The sequence below is a fragment of the Octopus bimaculoides genome, chromosome 26 (assembly GCF_046866305.1).
Source record: "Octopus bimaculoides isolate indiv1 chromosome 26, ASM4686630v1, whole genome shotgun sequence".
In the NCBI taxonomy this organism is placed as follows: Eukaryota; Metazoa; Mollusca; class Cephalopoda; order Octopoda; family Octopodidae; genus Octopus; species Octopus bimaculoides.
Window position 1 is genome coordinate 326,740 of NC_142953.1, and position 26,720 is coordinate 353,459.

At 40.0% G+C, this 26,720-nt stretch overlaps 2 protein-coding genes across 2 annotated transcripts in view; both read right to left on the reverse strand.

Annotated features, from left to right (window-relative positions):
* Positions 1–127: 127 nt before the first annotated feature.
* On the reverse strand, positions 128–16,571 carry LOC106882122 (cornifelin homolog). The gene is made up of 4 exons (XM_014932680.3): positions 15,712–16,571; positions 1,427–1,618; positions 1,166–1,302; positions 128–292 (listed from the first exon to the last, which is right to left on the reverse strand). Exons 2-4 carry the CDS (start codon positions 1,590–1,592, stop codon positions 200–202), a joined length of 396 nt encoding a protein of 131 aa, XP_014788166.1. The 5' UTR covers positions 1,593–1,618; positions 15,712–16,571; the 3' UTR covers positions 128–199.
* A 2,375-nt stretch (positions 16,572–18,946) lies between these two features.
* Positions 18,947–26,720, reverse strand: part of LOC106882115 (uncharacterized) — a 16,077-nt gene continuing 8,303 nt past the window's right edge. Inside the window, exons 9-10 of the mRNA XM_089342361.1 lie at positions 26,571–26,652; positions 18,947–23,772 (exon numbers count right to left, since the gene is read on the reverse strand). Of these exons, the coding sequence (XP_089198487.1) occupies positions 23,531–23,772; positions 26,571–26,652 (324 nt within the window). The 3' untranslated portion in view covers positions 18,947–23,530. The remainder of the gene's footprint in view (positions 23,773–26,570; positions 26,653–26,720) is intronic.

Sequence of the window (26,720 nt, forward strand, 5' to 3'; positions counted from 1 at the left end):
TGTATGTGTGTGTATATATTAATACGTGCAGACACATAAACAGAGGGAGAGGGAGAGAGAGAGAGAGAGAGAGAGAGAGAGAGAAGTGACTAGATATAGCTGACCAATAAATTACAACAAAAACATGTTTGTGAGAAATATGATTTTGTTTGTTGGGAAGAAAAATAACAAAAGACGAGAACGAAATGTTTTGTATTGTTTAAAGTCCGGCATTGTCCAGTTCTCTGGACATTTGACACACAGCGCACGGCTCACAGCACAAGGCAGCAAAAAAGTCATCAATTATTGATCCCTGCAAAAAAAAAAACAAGAAAAAAATCAATTTCAAATGTATGTAGGTATGTATGTTTATATATATGTGCGTATATATTAGACACACACACACACACACATATAGAGCAGATAAGAGAGATGAAGTCAGAGAGTAGATGTTTATGTCCTGTTTAGGAAGTGCTTCAAGATGAAGCATTTGATTCTCTGTGTTTTGAATACTTTATAGGTCAGGTCTTTTGATTAAGCAGTGCTCTCAAGTTTACCAAAGAGTTATGTCCCTTGTACCATAAATTGAGTGTTGTCAGACGTAGACTTCGGATCATGTTGTTATTAATGCATCACATACATGTATATAAATATACACGCGCGCACACACACACACACACACACACACACACACATACACACACACACATACACACACACACACACACAGAGCTTTACTACAATTGTAGATTGTTTCTTCCAAAATCAATCGATTTTCTGTCATCAGCTCCCAGTCTTCAACGTTCACACGAATAGCCCTGATCACCCAACCACTCATATCATGTCGCCAGACAGCCCCCCCCCCAATTTTTAGTTCTTCATATTCTTTTCTACTCTAGGAACAAGGCCTGGAATTTGGGGAGGGGACAAGTCGATTGGATCCACCCCAGTATGTAACTGGTACTTAATTTATTGACCCTGAAAGGATGAAAGGCAGAGTCGACCTTAGAAGAATTTGAACTCAGAACGTAAAGACAGAGGAACTACTGCTAAGCATTTCGCCCGTTGTGTTAATGTTTCTGCCACCTCACTGCCTTAAAGTCACCCAGTCCTTCATATTGAGATCTGTGAAAGTGTTTTGTAAACCCCAAAAAACACCAAGAAAGCGGCTTAAGAGTGGACTCACCTTTATACTTAGGACTGTCCTCAGTTTTACTCGCAGAGCAAACACAGCACAAGGAATGAGAGACACAAATGGAGATTCACCGATACGCATAGCCAAAGTGTATTTAAAGAAAGGCCAACAGCACAATGACGAGAGACCTGCAATGGGAGAGAAACATTTTAACACAGCTCATCCATGTGTTGAAAAAGAACTGAAAACCAAACTGCCCCCCCCCCCGTCTCTGTCCCCGTAATTAATACAGTTATGATGTGTCATACTTACAGTTGTGTTTTTCATCATCCTGACAGTCACAGAGACCAGATGACCAGGCTCTTTCGCAGATCTCGTGGTCAATGTGATTACTGGTCATTAGTTTGGAAGCAAGGGATAACTTTGATGTGCTTCTTGGTTGCTGTGTGATGGGTGTTGATGGTTGCTTGGTAGTCATGACTGGTGAAAAAAAATGGGATTAACCTGGTGGTAGGGAGAGAAAAAAAAATAACAAAATGATATAAAATAAAATTTAATATAAGATGGTAATTAAAACAATTAATGACATAAAAATAAAATCTAGAGACAGAAAGAATAAGAATTAAACCTTCCATCTACATGATCAAACATACAATGGTCATCTTCTCGCTCAGAGTAAAAGGCAGACTGTATGATGCATGTGTACATGGCAGTGAAACATGGGCCGTGACTGCTGAGGATGTGCGTAAGCTTGCAAGGACTGAAGCCAGTATGCTCCGCTGGATGTGTGATATCAGTGTGCATACTTGACAGAGTGTAAGTACCTTGAGAGAAAAGTTGGACCTAAGAAGCATCAGATGTGGTGGGCAAGAGAGATGATTGCGTTGGTATGGTCATGTGGTACGAATGGATGAGGATAGCTGTGTGAAAAAGTGTCACACCCTAGCGATTGAGGGAACCTGTGGAAGATGTAGACCCAGGAAGACCTGGGATGAGGTGGTGACTTAATATCTTCCCCTAAATTTCAGGCCTTGTGCCTACAGTAGAAAGGACTTTTATTGTTGTTGTTGTTGTTGTTTAACCCCAGGTCAACCTCGATGCACCCCCCACCTACAATATTTTTAACGGTACATAAGGCTACATTATCTGATTTGAAAAAGATTTGGCTACTAATTTTAGCTAATTGAGCATATCTATGGTGGAAAGCTTGTTAGTTGCAATGGTGATGTTGATGCTACTGCTGCTGATGATGATGGTGATGCTGCTGTTGCTGCTGCTGCTGCTGCTATTACGTTTCATTAAAGACTGAGTTCAAGTTACCCCAGGGGAGTCAGAAAAGATGTAACTGATCTGATCTGGGTTTCATGAATTAAGGGTGGAGTCACTGGAGCAAACTGGAAGAAAGAATCTTGGTGGGTAGAAAGACATGGAAATGGCTATACATACATGTGTATGTGTATATATATATACAGCATGGAATATGAATGTTAAATGATGGAGATGGTGATGATGGTGGTGATGATAAACCAGAACAAAGTAATCCCGGTTATAGGAAAAAAAACAGGATGGTCATGGCTGGAGTTGCCTTTGATCATAAGTTTGTCACATATTGGGCTGACCTTGGGTTAAACCATAACAATAAAACAACAAAGAGAGTCTTTGTGTGGTTTCTTGATTTTCCACTGCTACCACCAGCACCAGAACCACCACCACCACCACTACTACTACTACTACTACTACTACTACTACCACCACCACTACTACTACTACTACTACTACTACTACTACTACTACTACTAGTAGTAGTAGTAGTAGTAGTAGTAGTGGTAGTAGTAACAGGAATAACTGCAGAGCTGATGCTTATCTCCTCAAAAGACAAGTTGTTTCATTGAACAGGAAACTGGCATTTAAAGAAAAACAAAAGGAAAACAAAAAAACAGAAACGAAAACGAACACATGCCAACCTCCCACCCCCACATGTACACACACACACACACACACACACACACGAACATGCATTCACATGCATATTTGTCTATGCAAACGCACGTGCATGCACCCACCCACACATATTATTCATACTTAGGTTGTCTCTCTTGTGTTGCTAATTTTATTCCCAGGTCAGCCTTCAATGAGAAAATATAGGATCATATGCTTTCTTGCCATGACCATCCATTAAACTTATAACGCAAACAAGAAACAATGTAGTGACTGAACATTCTCTGATACATACATACATAAATTCATACATACATACATACATACATACATATAGATATGGATATTATGTGTATATATATACGTGATCTGATCAATAAGTATCCGGACTGCTGCCATAGTAACTAAGCTAAAGCACGTAGAGTGAAGCCGTTTTGGCTCAGACAGACCTTGACTTCTGCTGTGCATGCACACTAAGTTTTAACATTCCAAAATACCCTTCATACTCAGGAAGATTTTCAATGTATTCTTCTTTGATATAAAGTGGAAGAATGTGATGATGGTAGGGCTGAGAGTGGGGGATTGAGATATTTTGGCTGCTATTTCTAGCAAGTTGAGTAGAGGCTGTTTCCTTGTGGGTTGAGGGGGACATGAAAAGGTACGTGAGGTGGGTTGGTCTGAGCACGATACTGAAGGTGTGTGTGTGTGTGTGTGTCTACACATTTATGTGTTGTGTGTGTCTGTGTGTACGTGCGTGCAGCATGTGTGTGACCACGTATGTGTGTTTGTTGGTGTGTCTACATGTGTATATATATATATATATGAGCATGTGTATATCTGTGTGTGTGTGTGTTTCTTCTCCTTATCTTTACCTTCACCTTTTCTTCAGTCTTAGCATGACATTCAATGCGATACACACAGTGACACACAGACAGACAAAGATGTCAGAGGAAATGGAGTCCTTCCCCATGGGGAGACATCATCATCATCATCATCAACACCATTATCATCATCAGCATCATCATCATCATTGGCATCATTCTCATCATCATCAAAGCCACCAACACCACCACCACCATCATCATCATACATAAACGTACACAGTCACAAACACACACAGACACACGTCCATGCTCACAAACATGCACAAATGAACACACACACACAAATATGCACATGCACACACACACACATACACACTCACATACCCATAAACATGCTCACACGCATGCACTCACATGCTCATGCAAACACACACACACCACTCACAAAAGGAGTGAACGGCCAACTGGGCCAGCAGTAAGTATGGAGGGTCACAAGGGTCATTATTAATTTCAGTCAACTTCAAAAGCTGCCTTCTTTCTCTAACCTTCTGCCAAATTATTTTTCTTTCAAATGAGTCAGAAAATGATTTTCAAATGAAATAATTATTTTTAGTTTGATTTTCTTTCTTTTTTTATTCATATTCTTTTTATCCCACATTCTTCTGCTCTTTTACCCATTTCCCCTCATTGGGCTGTCTTTGATATCATACTGGTGTTTATTATGTCAGTTTCTATTTATTGAACAGCTAAGTGACCTTTTGACATAAATAAAGGCAAAGCAACAATCTGTGTTTCAACACTGGCACACATGCGCACTCAGTGGTTGGCGTTAGGAAGGGCATCCAGCCATAGAAACCATGCCACAACAGACACTTGAAGTCTGGACAGCTCCTTTCAAACCATCCAATCCATGCCAGCATGGAAAATGGACATTAAATGATGATGATGATGATAGTATCATCATCATCATCATCATCATCATCATCATCGTTTAACGTCCGCTTTCCATGCTAGCATGCGTTGGACGATTTGATTGAGGACTGGTGAAACCGGATGGCAACACCAGGCTCCAATCTAAATTTGGCAGAGTTTCTACAGCTGGCAAATTTAGATTGGAGCCTGGTGTTGCCATCCGGTTATATATATATATATATATATATATATATATATATATATATATATATATATATATATATGTATATATGTAGGAGCACTCTGTTGGTTACGACGATGAGGGCGCCAGCTGATACGATCAACAGAACAGCTTGCTCGTAAAATTAATGTGCAAGTGGCTGAGCGCTCCAAAGACATGTATAACCTTAACGTAGTTCTCAGGGAGATTCAGCATGACACAGAATGTGACAAAGTTGGCCCCTTTTTCAATTACGGGTACAACTCATTTTTGCCAGCTGAGTGGACTGGAGCAACATGAAATAAAGTGTCTTGCTCAAGGACCTTACAAGCGTGAGTCGAATACCCTAACCACTAAACTACACACCTTCACTATATATATATATACACATACACACACACATATATATGTACACACACACATATATATATACACACACACATACTAAAAATGCCATATTTTGGCAGGATATCTGTTATAATATCTCCTAATATGGTAACACCTTATATGATATCCCCTGATATGGTCATAGGACAGCTCCCCAAATGTTTCAACAAACATTTCCAAAAGCTGGCATAATCTGCCTCAATCAGATCTCATATCTCATTAATGATTAATGATGAAACACTGAGAAAATAATATTTATAATTAGCAAGCCAGAAATGAAAGTCCTCAACTGAGAAATATCCCTGGGTGGTGTAGTAAATCGTTAGATGTGCCTCAGGAGATCACTTGAAATATCTAAGAAAGAAATTAATATGATAAAAGAGGGAGAACACTGACAGTAAAAAGTCAATACACACACACACACACACACATATATTTGTGTGTGTGTGTAGCGTGATGTGACCAGATATTAAGAACATCCCTCCACCTATTTTCTACCTTATTTACTTAAACTTAATCCGTAACTTAATCTACGAAAACCCTAGAGTATCTAATATTACAGTGAAATGATTATTCACTGTTACTTGTACAAAAACCTTAAACACTCTGTTTTAGTGGGGCCCAGCTCCCTGTTTCTTTGCAAAGGATGATGTCTGCTCAAGTTGCAACGTTGTGAGATGCTCCACTGCCTCTCTGTACAAATTGTGAACCAGCATAACTTATGTATTTCATGCACGATTGATTTCCATTTTAAGTAAATTACATCTGTGCATCCACACACACATAACACATACATACGTACAAGTATATGTCCATATGTGTGTGTGTGTACTGTTTTCTATCTGTATAAGTTTAGCAAATGAAATCACCCAATTCAAATGAGGATTTAGAATGGTTTATTTATGGAACATTAACCCTTTAGCATTCAGATTACTCTGTCAAATGTAAAGCTGATCTGTTTAAATGGTTTCGAATTAATCATGTATTATCTCATAGCTCTGAGATTTCAATGATGTGGTTTTACTTTCAGAATGACATTGTAAGGTGGGTGTGAGAGATTGGATCTGGCTAGTATTAATGTAAAACAGGTAGAAGAGTTGAGCTGGTTATGAACAGTCTAAATGCTAAAGACTTAAATATTCCCGTTTCTGTCTGTATGTCACTCACTCACACTATCTCTCTTTCTTACCCTCTTCCTCTCTCTCACACACACACACACACACCCACACACGCACGTCCATTTCACATATCTTTCAATATTCTGCTCTCTGCAAATAAAATTTTTACGGATAAAACTGCTTACAAAAATTGTGATTAATGTATAATTTCTTTCGATGTTCATAATTAAATAAATCAAGATGGTCTTGACAGGTCTGTCCCACCTACCACGCCCTCTCCTCTGGCTTTCCCTTAGAAGGGGCCCACATTGGTCTGTTCATAGACACACACACACTGTATCATGTGGGCTTGTATGATTAAAGGATCAAATATCTTATATATTTGTTGACCTTTTCCTTGACCTTTTCGGGTTATTTCTTTGTTGACGTTTGTTTGTTTCTTTTCATTTACCAAAATGAGTAAACAGAGGAAGAGTCACTCTTTGAGACGAATTCCTGTGGAATTTGCAGCCAAATCCCTCTCCCTTAATTTATCGTGGTTGACTCTTATCCTTTCCGGAATCTTTCATTATACACCAATAATAAAGATACACCAATTAAAAAGACACCACCACCACCACCACCACCACCACCACTACTACTACTACTACTACTACTGATGATGATGATGACATAGCAACCAAATCTTCCTCAAATAACATCCAATCATCTTAAAGATGTGAAGAACATTGAAAAATGCTGACGTAGATCTAAAACAAAAAACAAAAAAAGATGGCATGGTCATAGCTGAAAGACATTTGATCATATGTTTGCTCAGTCAGGCCTGGTCTGGGGTTAAGCAACTGCGCTACACACATTCAGCAAAATATATGTTAATTGCCCACCCAAAAAGCATGAAAAATAACGACATAAAAAAAACCGTGCAACCCTAATTACACAACTGAAACAGCCAAATTGATAGTAAAAATAAGAGAGAAGCACATGTAGAACAATTGTAACACCCAACAGAAATAAATCTCACCTTCAACAGAATAAAATAATAATAATAATCTATAAAAAAGAATAATAGAAAACTGGCCAACTTTTATATCCAACATAAAACAGAAAATACTGAATAAAACTGGCCCAGAAAATAATCAACAACATCTCAAAAGGTCACAGCATATAACATGCTGCCTTGGGAGAACTTTAAATAGCAATTACATTCTCCATTCGAGAAACACAAGATAAACATCTTTCACCGAAGTTGACTTTGTGTCCTTTATTTCGAGAAAAGCAAATTACTCAAAAACCCCTGCAACTGACAAAATCACAAATACTCAGAGGTCAACAGTTTTCCTTTTTATAAAGGTCCACTTTGGCTGTGTTTACATTAACCCCTAGCCCCTCATGTATATTATATTGTGTCTTACCTAGAGAAAATACCATATTTTCAGCAGACAAGTTAAGATATGAAGGGAGGGGGTGAAAGCTTCTTTGCTTTGGGTAAAAGAAAATACAGGATGAGGATCTGTTAATTATGATTTCATTCAACATACACCCCTCTCGGGTTCACATACTTATCGCAGTGGTCCTTCAGTTTTTCTGAGCCCTGTAAAAGAACTCGGAAGGTTGGGCCTCCAACTATGCCATTCATGATACACTTAAAGCCAGGAACTTTTCAGCACCCCTTCATATATAGTGGTTTTGATGATGATGATGGAGATGGTGTTGGTGGTGGTAGAGGTGGTGTTTGTGGTGGTGATAGAGACGGTGGTTGTAGCAGTGGTGATGGTGGTGGTGATGGAGATAGTAGTGGTTGCGGTGGTGGAGACGGCAGTAGATGGTGGCTGGTGACTTATATGCCAAGGGTTGTATATGCAAACAAATCAAGCAAAGGGAAATGATTCAAGTGTAGGGAAATATGCATATATATATATGTGTGTGGATTGAATAGTCATCTGTGAGGTCATATATGGAGGGTCAGAAACATCATTGATAACTTGGAAGCTGAGAGATGGCAATCATTTCTGAAGATGGAGCAGTCCTCATCTATATGCGTATATGTAATGTACGTATGTAAATATGTGTGTGTGTGTGTGTGTGTGTATTTATTTATGTATGTTTGTATTTTTCTACATCAGTCAGTGTTTTCTCTCTCTCTCCTCTTACCGTCACTCTCTTTATACCTATTACTCTCTCACACAGCAATTCTTTCTCTCTCTCCCCTCCTTCCTTCCCTCCCTTCCTGCCTCTTTCCTCGCCTTTCACTCATGACTCAGTTTCAGTAACTCCTTATTTGAAGTGCTGACTAACTTTTGACTGAGTCTGAACTTGTGTGTATGTGTGTGAATGTTTGTATGAATGAGTGAATGAATGTATGTGTGTGTGTATGTATGTGTGTATGTATGTATGAATGTGTGTATGTATGTATGAATGTGTGTATGTACGTATGAATGTGTATGTGTGTAGGTATGTGTAGGTATGTATGCATGTTCCCTTGTATTTTTGATTATTTCAAACCTTCCTCTGAACAAGGAACTGGTTTCTAACAAACATCCAAAGCTCCACCATTGCAATGGAGATAACAAACAAGAATTCACACTTTAAACTTGAGCAATGTCTTGCACATTTTGACAGTTCCACTTACAGATTGTATTTTTAATATGTTAATTAGCTTGCTGGTTTCTTTTTCTGAAAACCCTACCTTATCCACATTGTCCCTTAGGCATTCACTCACGAAACCCAAGAGGACCAATTACCATTGGTATAAATGTGAATTATAATCTGGTTCCTTTTGAAAGGGCCTCATAGCAAGGTGGCTGAGTTCCTTTCGAGCATTGGGCCTCAAGGAGGCAATGACCAAGGCTTTTGGCAGTATGTCGTGCTTGAGAAGAAGACCCATCAAGTCGTGGCAGATACCAGTGTCATGCAAATGGCATCCATGCTGGTGGAACCCTAACCCTAACCCATTACACTCTCAGAGTGGTTGGTGCTAGGAAGGTTGATTCTCTGCATTTATTCCAGAGCAGTCTTTACGTTTTGTCTTCAAATCCGTAACTCTGACTGGGCTCCCATCTTCGATTAAAGCAAGTACCAGTCATTCACTGGAGTCAATTCCATTGACTATACGAGTTCCCTACACATCTACGACATTCTAGGTTAAAGTTCAGAATTAAATAACGTCTTTGTTTCAATCGCTCATAAAGACCTCCCCCGTTCACTGCTGGAATTAATAAAAGTTCATGTCAAGCGTGTAGTAGGAAGCACAATCGAATCCAAAGACCCAGTATTCAGCAACCTATTAGTGCTAATAAATGAATGACTATAAATGTCTATTTGTTGTATAAATACTTATGTAAGTTTATCATTTACACATACAGACACTCGTACAATATGCACACATACGAACACACACATAGGTACACATAGACACATCTGCCGATGACTGTTTCACGTCTGATCGCTGATCGGAGTTGTCTCCCATGCTTCAAGGAATTAAGTTAATCCATTAATCCTCCAAATTCTCATCTAATCACTGTTTATATCTCTACTGTGCCTATAGGTTATATGTAATGGCGAAAACATTGCAACACACACACACACACACACACACATACACACACAATCACTGTCTAGCACCATTCCTCTCTTTGCTTATACCTCCTCCTACTTCCTTATTCACACCTACCCCTGCCGTCCTCTCTCCCTATTTCATCTACTCCCACTTCCTCATCAACATCTATGTCTGTTTCTCCCCCTCTGTCTCTTATTCTTACCCTCTTCCACTCCAATATCTACCTCTCAGCCTCCCCCTTTCTATCTGTTACTCTCATCCACTCCTACCCCCGTTCCAGTATCTAACTCTCTGCTGCCTCCTCCCCCCGCACCTCCCAATACATAACTATGTCTGTACAGTTACCATTACGGAGCCTTTAATGTAATTGGATGGGTTTATGGCCTTTTATTTGTCATTTCCTCCTCGACGTTGCCACACGTACAGGATATGCTCATGTCCACACATAAACACAAACATATAAAACACACACACACAGATACAGAGACACACATACATAAATACAGACACATAAGCACACACACACACACACACCTTGAAATCACGCCCTACCAAACTGAAGGCTATATCGCTGATTAATGTTGCCTTACAAACATGTCTAAACAAATTGAGGAAACGGTCACGACTGGAATGTCTTTCTTTGATAACAGAGACCCTCGATAACAGTTACAACAAAAATATCCACAAGCACACACACAGAATAGAAATGTGTGTGTGTGTGTGTGTGTATTTTAAACACATGCGCGTACACGCACACACGTCCGCATTTACGAGGGCAATTCTGTGTGATTGTCTCACTAGAAGTAGCAGTCAAATCTACTTATAATCACACCCGACTTTCTTAAATGGACCACAAAATACTAAAAATAAATAAATAAATAAATAAATCAGAATGGTCAAGAGACGAAATGTCTTTCTGTCATGCGTCTGCTCAAAAAGGGCTGATATGGGGCTAAACAATTGCTGAATAACTATGGTGGTGGTGGTGGTGGCGGCGAAAGTGGTGGTGGTGACGGTGGTAGTGGTGTCAGTAGAGATATTAGTTAAAGGGGGTGGCGGTGGTTGGACAGTGAAAAATTCTTTTTTTGCTTTTAGTTTTTTCTATGGCTTCTCACTTAACGCATGCGCATTAGTGAATCAATTATCGTCTGCTCAATGAAAACTTTCAAAACATGGAAACCGACAGATGACGTAAACAAACAAGAGAAAAAATGAGAAAGTTTAAAGTATGGTAACTAGGGTGTGTGCCGCCTGGAGCGGCCTTTCCGTTTGCCGCTCCACAAAAAACCCATATTGCCTACAACAAACCCCAAAGTGGTACCCCTTTAAAAGTGCCGCCGGGGCGGACCGCTCCCACTTAGCTACGCTTGTCGGTGTTTATATAGTTTCTTCAAATAACTTTATCGATATTTGTTAAAACTTTACTAACATTCAGCCAATCATCTTCGACGGAGAACTTGTCTTAATCGAATGTAAGACGTCCCAATCGAGCGATGGCACGAACACCCGGACAGAGCCTTGTTACCATTAACTACGGTGGTGGTCGTGGTGGTGGTGTCAGTAGGAATACTGGTAAAGGCAGCGGCCGCAGAGGTGAAAGTGGTGGTGGTAGTGGTGTCAGTAGAGATATTAGTTAAAGGGGGTGGCGGTGGTGGTTGGACAGTGAAAAATTATTTTGTTTTTTTTTGCTTTTATTTTTCTATCGCTCCTCACTTATCGCATGTTTTAGCTCCATTGGTCTCACCGCTTCGCCCGGCGTGCTAACGTTTCTTATTTCTTTATTGCCCACCGGAGGGGCGAAACATAGACAGGACAAACAAAGATGGACAAAGGGATCAAGTCGATTACATCGACCCCAGTGCGTAAGTGGTACTTAATTTATCGACCACGAAAGGATGAAAGGCAAAGTCGACCTTCGGGTATTAGAGGACTGGGGGACAGAAGTGTTGTTTTTGACCCTTATTCAGGGGGTGACGGTGTGCCATGAGGTCACGACAGTGATGTCCCCGCCCCCAGCCCCCATACACACTTACAGGGACTCTGGTCCAAATGCTTACAACCCAGCGAAATTTCTTTAAGATATCTGTACCACTACCACCAAAGGGAGTTTCTTAGTAGTCGCTCGACACACAAGGAGGGTTCAGGACTACATTGGCTGGTGGTGCACGAGACATGGTGACCCGAGGCCAAGTAAAATCGCATCAAAGATAACTAAAAGCAGAGAGAGAGAGAGAGAGAGAGAGAGAGAGAGAGAGAATGTGTGCGTGTGCGTGCGCCCAGCTGGTTAACAAGTTAGTAAAGTGATATAACATTGTGGTTGGTTTAACTACGCTTTGGCAGTATTGCATAATGGTAGAAGACGATAGTTGTTTGTATGAGAGAGTCTGATGGAGAATTGTTCCACCCCGGGTGTAATTTCATCCACATACATATTAGAAACCACCCACTGACCAACTTCTCTAACCCCATTCCCAATGAAAATACAAAGCAGACGAACAGAATCCCAGTTAATTCTTCGTCGCTCTGAATAATTTAATTTCCACACAAACAATATGAAAGATAACACACGGTCACATTTCACAGATGTAGAGATTTCACAGATGAACGCATTCCACAGACGGATACATTTCTCACATGGATACTTCCATAGATGGATACATCCTACACATGGACATATTCCACAGATGGACACATTTTACAGGTGTATACATTTCACAGATGGACACATTCAACAAATGGATACATTTCACAGATGGACACATTTCACGGACGTACACCTTACACTTAGGCATATTTCACAGATGTACACATTTCTATAGACTTGCCATTTATTGCAGGTACTAAAATGTCCCTCCCTCGGTTGTGCCTTAAGGCATTGATACGCCGGGCAGTTGTCCGGGAGCCGCACGGATCTAGGGACCCAATGTGAACTACATCCGCCGTGGTTTGCTATCAATATACAAATATTATAGATCTCAGTGCATTGATTTATCCAGGGCCTATAATGGTGCTGATACGACCCCGCCCTCCCCACTGGATACTAATCTATACGGTCGCTCAGTCTGCTAGAAATAACAGCCAAATCTCGTTCCAAATAACACAAGAGAACGCTTACTTTCTTTCTACTTGCTGAGTCTGGAGTAAGGGGTAAGGCCCATGGTATTTGCAGTCATGGTTAGATTGGTTTTTGATCATTGGTTTGCCTGCTCGATCAGCATTGACCAGGGGCTAAACAACAACAACAACAACACATGCTCTCGTACTTACACATACATGCGGACATGTATATGCATGCGCACATATATGAAGACACACCCACTAATGCACACACACACACACACACACAGAGGCAGGTTTGGTGATACAAACAGGAAAATGGAACTCAAAGTATGACTTATTAAAACTGCACAAGTTACAGAATGACTCAAGATCTAGAGCATTGGCACTTACCAAACTCATGATATATCTAAATACATATACACACACATTCATATATATCTACACACACACATACACACACACACACACACACACACACACACACACACACACATAAACATACTAATTATATTTACATATACAAATACTTATACTTTACTTTTACTTGTTTTAGTCATTTGACTGCGGCCATGCCGGAGCACCCTCAGGACTTATGATTTATAAGTGTAGTTCTTATTGTATCAGTCATTTTTGCCAAACCGCTAAGTTACATCTGTTGTCAAGCGATATATATACGACAGGCTTTCAGTTTTCGCCTACCAAATCCACTCACAAGACTTTGGTCGGCTCGAGGCTATAGTAGAAGACACTTGCCCAAGGTGCCACGCAGTGGGACTGAGCCTGGAACCATGTGGTTGGGAAGCAAGCTTCTTACCACATAGCCACTTATGCACCTGCTATGTACATGTGCCGGTGGCACGTAAAAAAACACCATTCGAGCGTGGTCGTTGCCAGAGCCGTCAGACTGGCTCCTGTGCAGGTGGCACGTAAAAAACACCTTTTTGAGCGTGGCCGTTGCCAGGACCGTGTGACAAGCCCTTATGCTGGTGGCTTGTAAAAGCACCCACTACACTCTCGGAGTGGTTGGCGTTAGGAAGGGCATCCAGCTGTAGAAACTCTGCCAGATCGGATTGGAGTCTGGTGCAACCTTCTGGCTCGCCAGCCCTCAGTCAAACCGTTCAACCCATGCCAGCATGGAAAGCGAACGTTAAACGACGATGATGAATACTGTTTCATTGCAAGGGCCCCCTGGGAAGTTCCTTAGGGCTCTCAGGAATCTAGGGACCCAATTCTGATCTATAACTGCTGTGGCTTGTCTGTAAATAAGTACTATTGGGTCCAGGATACTGCAAGATAGCTCTGCATACTCACATACACACACCTACATACACACATACACATACACACCTATATATATATACACGCATACTTACACACATACATACATACATTCATACATACATGCTTACATATATGTATACACATAGATATACACACATATATTTATACGTACACATATACACACACACACACACACACGCAGGTGAGCGCTTGCGTGTGCGTGTATCAGTCAGATGAGGACCGGCAGACTCCTTGAACGCCTGACCCCTTTTAAGATCCTCCAAGACTGATGAGAAGAAAGGTGGAATGTTACTACGAAACCGAGAGATGAGACTTGGTCCCCATGTTTGTAACGGAATGGGGTCCGCCGAAGGCACCCTAGGACCAGGGAGTGATGTGAAACCGCCGGGTGTTGGTTACACACACGCAGAAAATATTGGTTCTGGTATTGTTAATAGTAATAAAAGGAAAGAGAGAGAGAGAGAGAGAGAAGGGGACAGAGGGGCGAGAGCGGGGGGCAGAGAGGGGAGGGAGATGGCGGGTGGGCGTGATGAAGGGTAAATTGAAAGTTTATATATGTTTGTGTGTGTGTGTGTGTGTATATATACATATATATGCAGCATATATATGTATATAGGGTTTGATAAGTACCGACGTACAAAACTCTCGGCCATTGAGTCACTCTGTTGCTTCTGCTAAAATGGTTATAAAAAAATATACATATATTCACATTCTGAGTTCTGTTTTTTCCAGTTTGTACCAACATATCTGTATATACATATGTGTATATACATATGTGTATATGAATGAATAGATGATAACCATTTGAAATGTGTGTGTGTGTGTGTGTGTGTGTGTGTGTAAGGGCTTGCATATAGCTAAATAATACACACACTCATATTTTAGATTGGGAAATATATGTATATACATGCATATACACGCACATACACATGCAAACATCTATGTTTAGAGTACGAAGCAAGTTTTATATCATATATGAGGCCTATATATATGTATATATATGTCTATGTTTATATGTAATGTGAATATATGTGTGTGTGTGTGTGTGTACTTAGAAATATACACAAACGTTGGGGTGTAAAGAGAACGGTAAGCACAAAATATAGTCAATAAATTCTACATGCATCACGTTATATATATATATATATATATATATATATATATATATATATATATATATATATATATATATTTATACACAGATACACGGCGTGTTTTAGGTGTATTTGGTGTGTATGAAAAATTAAAGCTAAGAGCGATAGCATTATGTTTGTACTTACATATAAAACGTGAAACGGTGAAGAACTTTGGAAAAATTGTTGCTGCTTTTTTCGTCTGTTGCTATCTCTGCCTATTTTATTTATTTATTTATTTATGTACGTACATCTAGCTATGCCTCTCTTTTCGTGCGAATGTATATATATATATATATAGTGTATATATACATATGTATATATACACATAGATGCGTGTACACACTGCTACTACTGCCCCTGTAAGAAGTTCCCTCTTCCTCTGCCTCTGTATTTGTCCTCTTGCAAGAGACACGTAGCTTTAATATATCCCCTGGTATTGGTCCCTATATAGAGAGGGCTTGGGGTGAAAGAATTTTAGGGTTTCAAAGCAAAAAAATAAATGGGTTTACATTCTGATTTTGTTTGCGTCTTTTTCTTTTTTTTTTGTAATTTTCTTTTTTTTTAGTTTTTCGTGGATGAAGATGGAGGCTGGAGGGAGTTTGTTTCGTTTTGCTTTTGGCCTTGGATTCCCTAAATATGTGAGGGGTGTGTGTGTGTGTGTGTGATGGATGCAATGCTAATAGTAATATTTGCACGATTAACACGTATAGGGGTGGGGGCAGAAAAAGGGAGTGTGTGTGCGCGCGCGTGCGGTTGTGTATTGGCTGCGTGTGTATGTGTGTATATGTGCGTGTGTACATGAGTGTGTGTGTGTGTGTGCGCGCATGAGAATGAAAATGGGTGAAAAAGGAGAAAGAAGGTGTGTGTATGTTTGTGTATACGTATGTGTGTGTGTGTGTGTATTTTGTAATTGTTGTTTAGCTCAAGGTTAACAGTGACTGGGCATAGCTGTGGTTAAAAGCGTTCCAGTCACGACCATCCTGTCTACGTACATCAGTGACTGCATCCTGCGATAGAGATGTGAGAGTTTTGGGATTCGGTTTTTATTTCTAGCGGTTCGAGCGACCGTTTTGGTACAGACTTGCATTAAAGAGAGAGAGGGGACAGAGAGAATGTATGTGTGTGTGTGTGTGTGTGTGTGTGTGTGTGTGTGTGAGATATGAAAAATACTTCTGTAATTAACGCTCAGTCCCTTGTGTATGTGTGTGTTTGTGTGTTTGCGTGTGTGTATGAGGTGGGTGAGAATTGTAGTAGAGGTAGAAGTGGTGGCGGCAGTAAGATGAGGGTGTCGTTGGCGGAAGGAGGGGCAGTTGTATGATGGAGATGATGATGGGGGAGGTGGGAAAGTGGCGTTGAGAAGCCACTGATGGTAGAAATGGCAGTGGTTATAGAGAAATGGTGGTGGTGGAGGCGGAGGCGGTGAAGATGGTGGAAGAATTCTTGCGAAGGAAAGAAAGAGAAGAAGAATCTTTCTTCTGCCGTGAACTTTAGTGACCAAGTTTTTTGTTTAAGTTGGTAAAGTCTGGAACATTTAGCACCATTTTGTTTTCGATTATATTATATATCATATAGCCATATAGTTAAACAACTTTGCTTTGCTAACCTGTCAGCACAGGTTCGATCCCAGCTTGAGTAAACGTCTTCTGTTTTATCCTCGGATGACCAATGTTTTGTGAGTGGAATTTCGTAGACGCAAACTGTGCGGGGTAAGAAAGTTGCTTCTCAACCACATGGTTCTGGGTTCAGTCTCACCATGGGCAAGTTATCTTCTGCTATAGCCTCGGGCGGACCAAGGCCTTGTGAGTAGATTCTGTAGATTGGAAACTGAAAGAAGCCCGTTTCTGTTTGTTTTTCGTTCGAAAAAAGTTCATTTTCTATGTTTTCGTTTCTCATTGTGTTTAACGTTTTTTTGATGTCCTGTACTCATGTATGCATGTATGTATACATATAGATGTAGGTATGTACATATATGTATGAATATATGCATATATTCATTATATATATTACGTTTGTATCGTTTGTCCCCCCCCCCCCCCGCTTCATAACCACTGTTAGTTTTCGTCCTACAACATAGCTGTTCGGCAAAAGAGGCTGATAGAGTAAGCAACACATAGAAATAGAAACTGGGTTCATACGATCTTCTAAAACCCTTAAAGGCAGTGCTCCAGCATGGCCGCTGTCCAATAGCTAAAGCCTGTATAAAATGTCTAGCAATAGCGTCGGGAATCCTTCGCTGGCAATTACTTGTTCCTGTTTCACCACCTGTCGGCCCTGATCATGCATATCTATGGCCAAAGACGTTCCAACTGCGACCATCGCCGTTTTAGGGGCATTCTAGATACCATACGTTTGATTATATTGCACCCAAGGTGTAAATTTCTCCTGGGTGGTAAGAAGCTTGCTTCCCAACCACATAGTTCCGGGTTCAGTCCCATTGTGTGCCACCTTGGGCAAGCGTCTTCTCCTATAGCTATATTGAATTTAACAATAAATATTAATTACTATTTGTTAGAAAGAAGTTTTAAAAAAAAGGCAAACATAAAAACAAGAAGCCAACTATTAATAGTAAAATATGTTTTAAGCGAACATCAGTAACAATTGTCGGCCGATACCATTGCAGGCAGCAAATAGAAAGCAAAATAGAAAGAAGTCATTAAAAGTGAACAACAGAAATTTCTGTTCCTCCCGACATTGGTCCTCACCATTATTTCACTTTTTTTAATTGTAAAAGCCCACACATCGACAGCCACACGATTCTAACAAAACCTTTTCATTGTTTCCTGAACAGACGACACACCATTGACGGCACGTGGTCATGCATAAGGACGTGATCTTTTTTTTTTTTTTTTGATTCGGGGAATTTGTTCAATTCTAGTTTATTTTTAAACATCGCCATCTGTACTAAGTTTTAATCTTCCTTCTTTGCCCCCCCCCCCCCCAACTGCCAAAACATTTTCAAAAATATAACTAAAATAGACAATCCCCAAACCGATTGAGATGTGTGTGTGTATAAAGTATTTATGATTAGCTGAAGCAGCTAGATGCAGCCACGCTGTTGGCCTTTTGATTACACCACTGAAATAAAATGTCAACCACTGCCGAAATCTAATATCTGTAACTGCGACAGGCCTCGACGAGAGGAGTAAAATAATGTAGAAATGGTATTAATATCACGATTTTGTGAGACGAGACCCATAATATTAGATTTAACCGTTTGCTGGCCAAGATTTCGTGTATTCTTGTATGCCATGGCGATGTCCGTCCAGTCAAAATGTTTGGAATATTTCACTTGCTGCAACAATGGAGCCTCTTTGCAATGTACTAGAAATAGCAGCCAGATATCTCTCAAGTTGATTATAAAAAAAGGACAAAGGGGACATTTTTTTGTGAGCAATGAATTTTATTTTTGCAGACCAAGTGGTTGAGAGATCAAAATGTCTCTTTATTCATTTATTGGATTTTTTAAATATTTTTTATTTAACATCAAAAACAATGACATTTATGGAATGTACAGGTTCTCTGGTTCCAAATACATGTCTAAATCACTAAGAAAAAACAATGGCAATTTTTTAAAAAAATGTGACGTCATCGCTGATCCTCCAAATGGCCATGTAACTTTTGGGCCGGAAATTTGGGAATTTACTCAATGCCAATTTTCAGCAAAATCGAAGTGAAGTTATTGTCCAATGGGTGATCTGTCCTGGAATCAGTTTGTCCCACTAATTACAATATAAAATGACCAAATTAATTAAATAGCTTCCATCAGTAACTGAAACCGCAACTTCCCAAATTTGCTTCGTGACATTGTTATCTTAAAAAGCATTCACAGTGTCTGACAGACTGTGTGTGATTCAAAATAGAGAGAGTCAGGAGTGGAACGCCTTTGATTCCAATCTTCTGTTTCAAATCTGACATGACGAGTGTCGAAGTCATATTTCATCGGAAATTAAGACGTGTTTTATTTAAACTTCATATCTTTAGAATTTTATTTATTCTCACCTTTTTAACAAATATATTTCATATAAATAAAGGAAAAATATGAATGAAAAAGAACAGTCTCTTGAAAAGGATAATTCATTAAAAAATGTTCCCAAAAAACTTTCCATAATTAACAAATTAAAACAGATTCTTATCTTTAGTTTAGAAAACAAAAGTATATATAGTTCCATCTGAAATCTTAGTACCGCTTTATTAAGTAGGTATTTTCTGTGGAATCTTGGCATTTAAAAAAACCATCCAAGAATGCGGTATATTTTTTATTCTACAAAAATTAAAACGGTTAAAAATGAAAAGGAAAAGAAATGGCGAATGGAGTGGTGTTGGTGGTGATGGTTCTCCCCAACGAAAAAAAAGGTAAAGAAAATCGAAAAGAATAAAATGACCCCACCCCGCCAAACAAAACAACAAAGCATGTAACAGCTTCTGGGTCAACTGAAACCTTGCAAAAAGATTTTTTTAAATGAACCAGAAAAACAAAAAAAAAAAAAGCAAAAAAACTTTGAATCTCATCAATTGTCCTTCCCCATGAAAGACGAAGCTGGGGGCCCAGAGTGTCAAATAGTTTTGAAGGTTGCAAACCATATTAGGAAGAGAACCATTCAAAGACAGTCACAGAAATCTGGACACGCTCAAAAGACAATGGAACAAAGCAGTCAGGCGAGTTTACTGATCTTTTCTAGAGAATTAAAGCAAATTTACGTTTTTTCTTTTGCTTCTAACAATTTCGAGATGGTTTGCTGGTCGAGTCTACTTATTTTGAATTACTTTCAAACGCGGCACAAAGCACAACAAAGTTGCTCTTTCCAGTTTCTGGTGGAGACACGAACTCCCCACCCCCATACCGGAGCAACTTGGGAAACAAAGACAAGAATAAATTCACACTTATTCTCTCTGCCGACGTTCACCTGAATTTCGTCCCCCATCTCTTTCTTTCTCTCTTTCCAGGGCGTTCCCTGAAAAAAGGAGATATCAGCTAATTAAAAGTCTTGGAAAACTGCTGCCTAACGTCTTACTTACATTTCGGTTCTGCTAGAAAATGGAGGGACACGCTTACACAGACACAATTTGTTTAGACAAAAGAACATAGAAAAATTTTGAAATGTAATAATTTTCATAACAGTCGAAAAATCTCATTAAATTAATTTGGAGACAAAAGAAATAAATCAAAAAATACAAAACTAGTTAAAAAAAAAAAAGAACTTGGACAAGCATTATTGAATCAGGAAGAACATTCTGGAAATTCTCAACTAAAACAGAAACAATAAAACTTGATGAATGCATTGTACTGTTTCTGAAGAATATTAAGGTCCTGCCTTGGAACCATTTTTGTAGAATGGTCAAGGAAAAAGTTGGAAGAAGTATTCAGAAGGAAAATAACCTATATTTGCAATTGGGAAATTGTAATTAAAATAAATGGTGCACTGAAAATCTGCAGAACTTTACGAAGACATTGAATGAACGGACAGAGATGGATGCCTGACTTAGTAAGAATCTTGTGAAGTCGGGTTTCATAAAAGCAGGAAGACGACGCCTAACCAAGGAGCTACAACTATCAAAGACACTGTCAAAATATGTCAAACAATTTAGAAGTTTAATACGCAGCAGGTGTATTTATTACACGTTTATAGACAGAGAAACATATGTATACATCTGTCAAAACACATGGATCCATATATGCAATGACACCCATTCTTGCACTCAGGTATGCCACGTATATATGTATATGCAGGCTTACATGCATAAAACACTACCCTGCTGTAGTTGTCCAAATGCCAACGAAAGAGCGGTTTTTCTAGGCTGGAAATCAAGTATTGTTTAGCTGGTAAGAAATTCGAAAAGTAAAACCAGTAAAGTGTCAAACAAATATACATATTCGGATGTACTATCAAAATTAAAGAGAATTCTCAACGTGTTTCTATCAACACTTTAAGACCATCTCGCCATACTTTCGCCATTTTATTTTAAAATGAAAAGCCCGACTAAATTTCTAATGCTGTCTAAATCTAAGACATAATGTCTTTATCGCAATTCAGATTAAAAACCTAGATATAAGAGATTAAATCAGTTTTGACTCATCTCAAAGTCAAGCCTCACTTTCATAGGTTTGCGTTGGGAAAATTTCTCAGTGAGTTGCAAGTCTAAAGCGTTACAAACAAGTGCCATTTCGTTAGAAAATTGTGGGTTTGGTTGAATTAAATTTGAAAAAAAAACTGCCCACGTCCCTCAAACCATTTCTCTCCAAAATGGTCCTCTCATTGATCGGAACACGGCCTGCTGATGTCAAGCTCTTTTGTACATCAGCTCAGATGTGGCTTTATAAAGTAAAATGGAGATTTCTCGAGGTTACAGTTATATGTCACTTTGCTTCTTGTCTGTGGTAGGAGGAATGCAATGTGACCCAAATATTATGAATATATATCTGTGATGTTTTGTAAACCGTAATCATTATATAAACAGATTAAATGCGTATATTAAGATTTATAGGCATTTAAAGTAAACATGTGAATTTTGACTCGGGTCTGACTTTCATACGATGCCAACATCAGAAGCTGTCAAAAAGTCAATATTTACCATTTTGAAAGAAAGTTATTTCTATATGACGGACTGGGGGAGATTTTTTGCAAACAAACCGATTCCAATTTAAGATGTTTTCTCAGAGAACGAATATATGTTTAGAAGAGAAAAACTAAACAAAGAGAACTCAACCTACGTAAAAGAGTTCGTGTGAATTGGATGATTTAGCTGATAAATATTCGGAGTTTCAATCGTGTGGGGTCGTTCAGGCTCTAATATAATACTTAGACCGATTTCTTCAAGAGATCCTGAACGAGCGTACACATGTGAAACTGAGTAGCTATGGAGCTGAAACATCGACTTGGGTTATGTAGGAGTACTGCTAGGAGAGAAAGAAAACGTGTAGGAAAGGAAACTCCTGTTGAGAGGGTTAGAAACTATTTTTCCTCAAACATCTGACACAATGAAAGTCTTTCTTTGCCAGAAGTGTTGGAACCTTTTCTTTCTCACGAATCTCCAACTTCACCCCTACCTTCACTGAATTTGTATCCCCTCCCCGCTGCCACTAATTTATTCGAATTCTAAAGTTTTGATTATTTTAAAAGTTTTTTTCCCCTCTTTACATAAATTAATTCAAATTGGTATTTGTCTTTATATATCCTATTGTATCCATTAATCTAATCTGGTTCCACATGTTTATCTCACCTTCCCTCCATCCATCCCAACATGCTCGTGTCTCTCTACCTAATCCATTTCCACACGTTTTCCTCTCCATCTATCGATCAATTGCTCGCATCCTGTTCAACATGTCTACCTCACCGTTCATCTCCACACGTCTCCCTCCATCCCAACATGTCTGTTTCTCCTATCGATCAATCAAACCATCCATCCATCCATCTTATCCGGTTCCCTATGTCCCTTTCTCCATCAAGCCAGCCCCACACGTCTGTCCTCCCGTCCATTCATCTCCGCTGTTCCAGCTCCAAAACTAGCTCTATATAACTCTATCGATACATGTACGTTAAGGTGTATACACATATACCTGATACATTAAGTCAATCTGAACCCGAGATTATTCAAAAAAAGAAATACAAATGTCTGTGTGTCGCAGAAATAAATAATTACACAAACCGACCAAACATTAAAATAACAAGAAGACCTCCCAAAAGCCACCCCCACCAAGTAACCCTCCCCGCCAACAAAACACGGTATTTAAATAAATCTACATAGGCTAAAGGTAAACTTCCACACACGTGAGAAGCATTATGCCACACCTAGGGCATTTTTGTGTACGTGTGTGTGTGTGTGTGTGTGTGTGTGTGTGTGTGTGTGTGTGTGTGTGTGTGTGTGCGTGCGTGCGTGTGTGTGTGTGTGTGTGGAAATTAGCATAAAACTGTCCAAAATCTAAATAAATATTGCGCCACATCATAACTGGATGTCTCAAAGCTTCTCATCGGATCGCTCTTCTGACGTTGTACTCGGCAGACTTGTTGAAAAACCTACACCATATTCCTGTTGCAACCAAAAACAAAAAAGCTGGCACCAAAAGGATCAGAACCACGATTACAGCCGGACTGACACTGGTTCGATTCGGTGGAGAGAAGGATGGTCGGTCATCTAGTTCCACAGAAGGTGCCAATCCATACGTTGGGGAACGTCCAGCTGGGATGATTTCGGTTACCCCAGACTCACCTGCGGGATAAATGAATGAATGAATGAATATATATATATAAACACACACACACACACACACACACACACACTAATCATATATATGTACGTGTGTGTATTATATACAGGCACACATGTAAGGCACAACACTTCAGGAGTGTCTTTGGCAGCGAAGTGAAGCCGTTTCAACCGGAAATCGAAATCTCGACTGCGGTGCCTTATATAGAACAAATAATTTCCCTCCTCTCAAATCTCAAGGAAAAAAATTAAAAAAACGTCCCAAAAACCAATACAAAAAAGAAACAGAGGGAGAAATATTTAAAAATTAAACCCGGTGTCTGTGGGTGTTTGAAATATCAAATTCCTTCCAGAGCAACTAATGTTTTTGGGTGGTGTTAACACATTATCACATATCAAATATAGTCCAGTTAAGTCAGAAGGGAAAGAAAATAGCATTCCATTGCTTTCACATCTATTAGCACCGCTTACACAACCACCACCAATACCACCACCGCAACTAGTACTATCACCGCCGCCGCCACTACTACCGCAATTACACTATCGCCGCCATCACCACAACCACCACCACCACCTCCTCCATCATTGAGCCTCGTTCTAAAATAAGATAAAAACAAACTAAACTATCAGTGCTTTGGCAGTGAAATTATGGCGGAAACTGGAGTTAATAAAGAAGCAGCTGGTTTAGTTACTGCTTTCTGAAGGAATTAGATACTTTCTGTTGCAGAAAATAAGTCATGGTAGTGGTGGTGGAATTGGCGAAGGAAATCTGTTTTAAACATCATCGCTCGGTGCCGCCGCTGAACTCCGCCACCCTTTAAGCAAGATTATCATTCATTAAGGTTAGCTATGGAAATGGAGGCGTGAGGCGGACCGGAGAACAGGTCGACGACTATGCGAGTGAGATTAAGGGATTAAGAGATTGGTGTGATGTGCTACGGAACGCAGGTAGAAAGAGGGGACGTTGTACGCGACATTGAAGACGAGGACTTCCGGGCCAAATTCGATGGCACATGATGGGCGGTAGAGTACTTCTGGAAGGGTGAGCCCCCGGTGTTGCGAAACAGGGTGAGCTGTTACGAACACACCCTCAGACGAGAAGCCAGGAATGAATTCGAGAGGGAGGTGGCTCGATGGATACAAGAGGGTATTTTGAGGCCATGGGGAGGAGAAGAGAAAAATGGTGTGTTGCCCTTAATGGCTGTGATCCCGCCCACGAAGAACAAGGTTCGACCAGGACTTGATTTCCGAGAACTGAATGAGCACGTGTCATGCCATCTGGGTGGGTGAGGCAGCAGACGTCTGCGAGTAAACTTTGCGGGTTTGGAAGCGCATGACCGGAGCATCTACAATCGTCGACCTGCAGTCGGCCTGTCTGCAACTCCATGTGTCCAAGAAACTGTGGAAGTACCAGTTGATGAGGTACAAGGGTAGAACTTACTGCTTGACTCGGTTGGGGTTTGGCTTGAGTTCGGCACCAAAAGTTATGGCAAAGGTTCTAAAGACGATCTTGGGGAAGGTGGCCGAGGTGGAGCAAGCGACTAATTCATACATCGACGACATCCTTGTAGGTAGTGTTTGTGCCTTCGGAAAAGAATAAGGCAGATGTGATAATCAGAATGAAAAAGCAGAGAATGCAGAGAGTGTGGTGGCTGCAGCGTGTCGCCTAGCAGGCTCAGAGCTGAGGAGGTTGCACCATATGGGTGTAGACAGGACTGTTCCTGGCCAGGAAAGTTGACCCTAATGTTACCAGGGAAAGTGTCCCGTTGATCGGATCGACTGGAACCCTCATCGTAGCTAACAGAGCGCTAGTTAACTTCCATTTATTCGCCATTCTTTCAATTACTCCCATTAAGTATAATTAAATCTAATTACTTTAACTAGTTTCAAGTAGACGTACATAATAGATGTAGTGATTTCTTTTTCTAAGTTTATGACATTTGCCGCCGCCGCCATCAGCCATATTTTTAATTACGCCCAGCTCCTTTCCTGTTCTCTAATCTTAATTAGAAAATTAAGATCACTGAGAATCGAGAGAAGTGAAAAGAATACGTTTCCATAAAGGTGGCGCTGTCGTTGAGGCTGGTGTTAGAATAAGAGGGAGACGAACAACTGAGGCAAGGACAGTGTGTAACTGTCCCTGCAAAGACAGAATGTATGGCAGCGGCACAGTGCCACAGTGCCACATACAGTCTGGAATAACGGGTGGCAAATAGTGTAAACGGAGGAATAATGTAATTCTGTTGATATTGCAATGGAATCGCAGAGAATTACGATGTCCCGTTTGAACCGATGAATCTTTAACTGAATGGGAAGATGTTTTGCTCAGATTCATTCCTGATTCGGCAGATCTATGGTTAAAGACATTCCATTCATGACCATCCAGTCTTTACAAAGGTATCTAAGTTTATATTATGCAATGCGTCCTTCCTATTTGAAGGCGGTAGAATGCGATTTTAGAGAGGTTTGTTTGCTATTCTAACAGGTTGAGCATCCAAATAAGGTGAATGATATTTTCTACATTTGGCACGAGGTCAACGATTGGGCAGGAGGTGGGGAAATGGAGTTCAAATCGATTAAATCAACCCCGAACGCTTTATTTTATCGATCTCGAAAAGGTGAAAGAATGTTGTTGACCTCGGCGGGATTTGAACTCAGAACGCCAGGAAAGGCCGGAAATTATTTACACTGATGCTCTAACAATTCTGAGAGAGATAAAGAACTTTTGAAATCAGCGACAGAAAAAAAAAAAAGAGAGAGAGAGAGAGAGAGAGAGAGAGATGTGATAATTGGTCACTTACCAGGAAGACGTGACGTTAAGTAAAGTTTGGTTCTACCGATTCTAGAACCGACTGTTGTCACTGGGATCGCTCGACAGGAAAACTAAGAACAGATTATAAATATACATATATAAAAAATATACATGTGTGTGTGTGTGTGTGTGTGTGTGT

Excerpts from the sequence above, each read along its gene's own strand:
- LOC106882122 (XM_014932680.3), bottom strand. The coding sequence starts at position 1,592 with ATGACTACCAAGCAACCATCAACACCCATCACACAGCAACCAAGAAGC. Across the intron at positions 1,303-1,426 it reads GGATGATGAAAAACACAACT|GTCTCTCGTCATTGTGCTGT; the intron begins GTAAGTATGACA and ends CTCCCATTGCAG. Across the intron at positions 293-1,165 it reads GGACAGTCCTAAGTATAAAG|GGATCAATAATTGATGACTT; the intron begins GTGAGTCCACTC and ends TTTTTTTTGCAG.